Raw genomic sequence first — 5,006 nt, 5'->3', positions numbered from 1 at the left:
CTTTTCCAGCTACGAAGAAAATCCAATGAAGAGATCGACGACATTTTTGCGTCGAAAAAGAGGAAGAAAAGCCAAAAAAGGGGATGCCGAGGAGCCAGCTGAAAATGGCAGTGGAAAAACCGAGAAGAAGAAGAAAAAGAAGAAGGATAAAGGGTTAACAGAGAGTGCATTAGGCGGCCGGCCTTCTTGTCGTAGAAAGAAAACAGCGGATGGGCTCACCATCTACACATAGGAGAGGAGTTGGGTATCAACAAGGCAGACGCCAGTGGCACGCCGCTTTGTCCATTTGACTGTTCTTGCTGCTTTTGAGGATGTAGTGCTTGAGTATTGGAGATCGCCCAGTCATTCTTATTGTAACTTACTTTGCAATTTTTGGCTATTTACATCAAGGTTCTTGAGTTTTTGCGTCTCTTATGTCCCAAGTGCATGTCCTTAATCTTACTCTTATAGTTTTGGTAGTTTTCTTATATTATCTAAATATTGCAGGATTACAGTTAGATTGTAGCTGAGAGTTCTTGGGTGGGTGGGAAAGGAAAGAAGTCATTATTTCAGAAATTGGTAATTTGTATTTGTTCATTGAGGATCTCGAACTCATGAGTCCAACCACATGCATCCTCTTTTTGGCTCATTCATTTGACACACGGCTGCAAGATTAGAATTATCACATGAACTCTTAGCATTTACGAGGAATATGAGAATATGGAGTTCATGAGCTTTTGGATTGAGGATTTATCGATTCGTGTTTGCAATTTTTAAGCAGATTGATATATAAAGATTATACTCTGCCCCAGCAAGAACTGCTTAGTAAGTATGCATGACTGTAGAGAAAAAGCAAAACCTGGTCTGTGCTTTTGTTTGTTTGATTTGAGCGTAGGGCCCTGCCGCCTTCATTTCTGTGGACGGAGGATTCGGTGTTGGCAATGGCGCAGAAGGTATTTCCTCGATGCTTATTAGCGACATATGTTCGGAATGTGGCGAGGTGGAGCAGGCGCATATATCCCCCAGAATCAATCTCTCACTCATAAATACAGTAAATTGATAACTCTCGATATTGATTTGCGAAGTGAGCATTGATGAATCACAATGGTCGCGAATTGTTCTTTGAGTATATGATCTGATTGAATCATTACATAATGAGTGCGAGCTCGTTCTGATATTTTCAAATGCTATTCTAATGAAACAGGAATTCTCATTGACAAACTCCTTTTTCCCCGTTTCTAGGTTAAAAAAGAGTCAAGTCTCCACATTACAACATACTTTTTGATCATGTGAGTCGTTTTGATCAATATAATGTAAAATTCAGATCGAATCCCCAACTTACACACCAGGAATACGATTACAGATTTGTCCGAAGGCATATGTGGGCATGGGATCGGAGGAGCAATCGTCTTGCATTCTGTAGTATTATGATATCGCACTGCAAAAGGACACTAGATAAAAAGACAAAATCTTTAGGTACTAGTACAGTATATCCATGAATGAAAATTTAGGAATCTTTGTGCCTGGTATATTAGTAATATTAGCTGCTAGCTAGCTTTATTTCTGCAGTTGGCTTCACAGGCTCGGAGCAGCAACCTCCAGAATACCTGGTTCTCAAAGCAGATGAGTCCGAGTCCCATTCGCTTCCATTTCCCGAACCTTGAGAAGGCTTATCTGGATCGGGATTCTCGAATGGATATTCGGGTGTCGGAATTCCCACATCTCCTTCCAACATCTTCACCACTGTGCTCATTGCCGGCCTCGCCTCTGGCTTATGCTGAATGCACAACAAAGCCACCATCAACATCCTCACAGCGGTCTCTCTTTCACTCTCAGGAAATCCGCAGACCATCTCCAACAACTTGCCATTCTGTAACATGTGCCACGTGCACTGCGGTAGCCCCGGCATTGACTCACTCAGGTTCACGTTGTGATTTATCCTCCTCCCCACAATGTCAAACAGGACCATACCGAAGCTGTACACGTCGCACTTGTAAGTCACTGAATACGGCTTCGACATCTCAGGTGCGGCGTACCCGTGGGTGCCACGGAAACCCGACATGGGGATCCGACTGATTTCCCTGCTGTAGAGCTTGGCGAGCCCAAAGTCCGCGACCTTTGGGCTCAAGTTCCGGTCCAGGAGGATGTTCCCAGGCTTTATGTCGTAGTGAACGATCCTCTGCTCGCATTCCTCATGCAAGTAGGCGATCCCCTTTGCTGTCCCCACGGCAATCTCGTGCATCTTGCGCCAATCTATCGCCGCCTTCTCCCCAGACAGGAATCCGTCGAGGGACCCATTTTCCATGTACTCATAGACTAGCGCCCTCATCGTCGGGTCGAAGCAATAGCCGTAGAGCTTGACCAGGTTTATGTGGTGAGTTCTTCCAATGGCGCTCACCTCTGCCATGAACAGCTCCTCCATCCTCTTGTCGTCGGCGTTCTTGAGCACCTTGACGGCCACCAGAGTTCCATCCGGCAACTGGCCTTTGAGGACAACTCCGTAAGAGCCGGAACCAAGCATGGTGGCATAATCTCTGGTGTAAACAGCCAGCTGCTCCGAAGAAAACCATGTGGGCTTTAGGAATCTCTCCAGGGTACTGAACTCATCGGGCTTCTCCCAATTGAGCCGTGGTGAGATAGCTGGTGCCACAAAGGAGATTAACCTCGATGACCTAGAATCTTTTGGATCCAACAACTCATTGGTAGCTTTCCCGGTATAGCTTGGGATGGCGGTTCCCACCTTCTTCAAGCAATCGATGAGGAAGTACACAACGACGACGATTGCTGCAGTTACCACCACACCAGAAACTGAAAACAGGTTGCAAAGATAGCGTCATTAAAAGTTTGATCATAATCTCAAAGTGGTGAACTTCATATACAGCTTCATATTCCGACTTACTAAGGGAGGCAGCCATGGCCCGATCTGTGATATTTTTGAATTGACGGAATGGGTCTTCATTGGTTTTCTGGAACACGCTGAAGGGGTCTCCATTGGACTTGTCGAAACCATTTAGGAAGGAGCTCCCTGAACCGGCGAGATTTTCCAACACACTTGGCCAGACTTGATCGAGCTCCTCGGAATCATTCGGGAAGGATCTCATCTCTTCGGGGGGTGGGTGGGGAGAGGAGGAAATCGAATTGAAGCTTATTCTGGGATCCAAGTACGTCTCTCGTGAGAGCACTGCCTGACTTGCATATGCGAGGTCCATACGTTATTTATTGAGCTCCAACGCGGCTTTGTTAATGGGAGCTCATCTTCGAGGAAGTTGCGTGGAAGGGGAGATTGAAATTGACGTGCTTCAATCCACAGTTTCAATTGGTCGAATGTCAAGACTTTTTCACAATTGTTCATTCAAGTCCCGGTGACGTTGCCCCGGCGACATGAAAAATGAATCTTTGATTTTGGTGGAAGTTTTCCATTTTTTTTAAGGAAAATGCTGAGATAACCGTCCTCCGTAAAATGACGGAGTGACGGTCAATTGTTAGCCACGGGAACTTTTTGATAAAACCGGTAAACTTCCTCAACCGGTTTCAAATTTTCACTCTATGTATCCTTTTTTCTTTTTTCTTTTTTTGAAACTTTTGTAATTCTTTACTGCAAGCTTAAAGTGAGAGACAAAATCATAAGAAACAAATTGAATTCTTTGGAAATATATGCCATAGCGTCTACTAGTTAAATCAACGCATACAATCTGCTGAGACGAGAGTACAAAGAATTTAATTGATTTTCATCCAATAGGGAATTCGGACGAGATGAGGCACAATAGCTATTCTCAAAATCTGATTTGCAATCAAGAAAGAGTCGAGGGTTTTCAACTTATTATTATTTTGTTTTGAAATAAAATACCTTACTATAAATTGACTTTTTATCCATATGAAATGATATAGGGTCACGTGCCTCATGGTAGTGTGAATCTTCTCAATAAACCAAACGTTAAAGCTATATAAGGTAAAATTTGTGTACAAATCGATCAAAAATAATTTTCTGAACTTTAGCTTTGACTCATGTAATCCTAAGATTGATTTCATAATGTTTTAGGTCCCAACACATTTTCATCTAAGAGATTTGGATCAATGGGGTAGATTTTTTGCTCTAGTAATTCATTATTCTTATTTTGATCTTTTCCTTACTTCATTTGTTTTATGCATAATTGATATTACTAGCCTTAATTTTTGTGACATCCTGATTTTTTTGGTGTCATTCCATATTGGCGCAGAAAAAAAAATCTTAGCTAGATTGATAGCTGCGGATTAAGCGAGATAACAAGAGATTTGGGACCACAAAAAAAATTATTTCGAAAAAAAAATTATTTCAAAAAAAAATAATCAAAATATTCAAGGAATATTCTACCCGAAATTCCTCTTTCTATCAAGAGGCCTCTCTTTTCTCTCTTCATTCTCTTCATCTTCTCTTCTTCTCTTCTTCTTCTTCTTTCTTCTTCATTTTGGACGGTTCGTGGCCGCGCAAGAGGAAAATTGGCTCGACTTCCTACGATTCTTCGACAAGATCATCCTTGAGGCAAGTAGATTCTAATTCCTCGACTTCGCGTTCGTCTTTTCGCCCAAGATGAATGGTTTTTGCTCTTTTATGATGGATTTTGGGTTTCGCGTCGAAAAGTTCGGAAAGTCTTCGACTTTTTGGTTTCCTGAGGACGTACGAGTGTTGGGTTATCGCGTGATGGTGACGGATCGTTGAAAATGAGTTTGGATGGCTCGAACGAGAAGTGCGAAGGTTGTGCGTAAGTTGGATGATGTAACTTTTTTTTATGTTTGTTTATTGTTTGGTTTCCCGAGGACGTACGGGTGTCGGGTTATTGCATGGTAGTGACGGATCGTTGAAAACAAGCTTGGATGGCTCAAATGACAAGTGCAAAGGTTGTGCGCATGTTGGATGATGCAATTTCTCCTTTGTTCGTTTGATTTTCTGGTCGATTTGGTGATATTTGGATGTCGAGATGATGTGTGATGAGACTGTTACTGATCTTCAGTTTGTGATTCATTTGCACTCATCATATCATCATTGTGTG

At 42.5% G+C, this 5,006-nt stretch overlaps 1 protein-coding gene across 1 annotated transcript; it reads right to left on the bottom strand.

Annotated features, from left to right (window-relative positions):
• Positions 1-1,140: 1,140 nt before the first annotated feature.
• On the bottom strand, positions 1,141-3,074 carry LOC115679403 (LEAF RUST 10 DISEASE-RESISTANCE LOCUS RECEPTOR-LIKE PROTEIN KINASE-like 2.4). The gene is made up of 2 exons (XM_030602991.2): positions 2,879-3,074; positions 1,141-2,787 (listed from the first exon to the last, which is right to left on the bottom strand). Exons 1-2 carry the CDS (start codon positions 2,892-2,894, stop codon positions 1,520-1,522), a joined length of 1,284 nt encoding a protein of 427 aa, XP_030458851.1. The 5' UTR covers positions 2,895-3,074; the 3' UTR covers positions 1,141-1,519.
• Between the last annotated feature and the right edge of the window lie 1,932 nt (positions 3,075-5,006).

The sequence above is a fragment of the Syzygium oleosum genome, unplaced genomic scaffold, assembly GCF_021117445.2.
Source record: "Syzygium oleosum isolate NSW1041296 unplaced genomic scaffold, Sole_v2.1 Sole_v2.04, whole genome shotgun sequence".
Lineage (NCBI taxonomy): Eukaryota > Viridiplantae > Streptophyta > Magnoliopsida > Myrtales > Myrtaceae > Syzygium > Syzygium oleosum.
The sequence above is the reverse complement of the archived record's forward strand: the minus strand, read 5'-3'. Positions and strand labels throughout refer to the sequence as shown.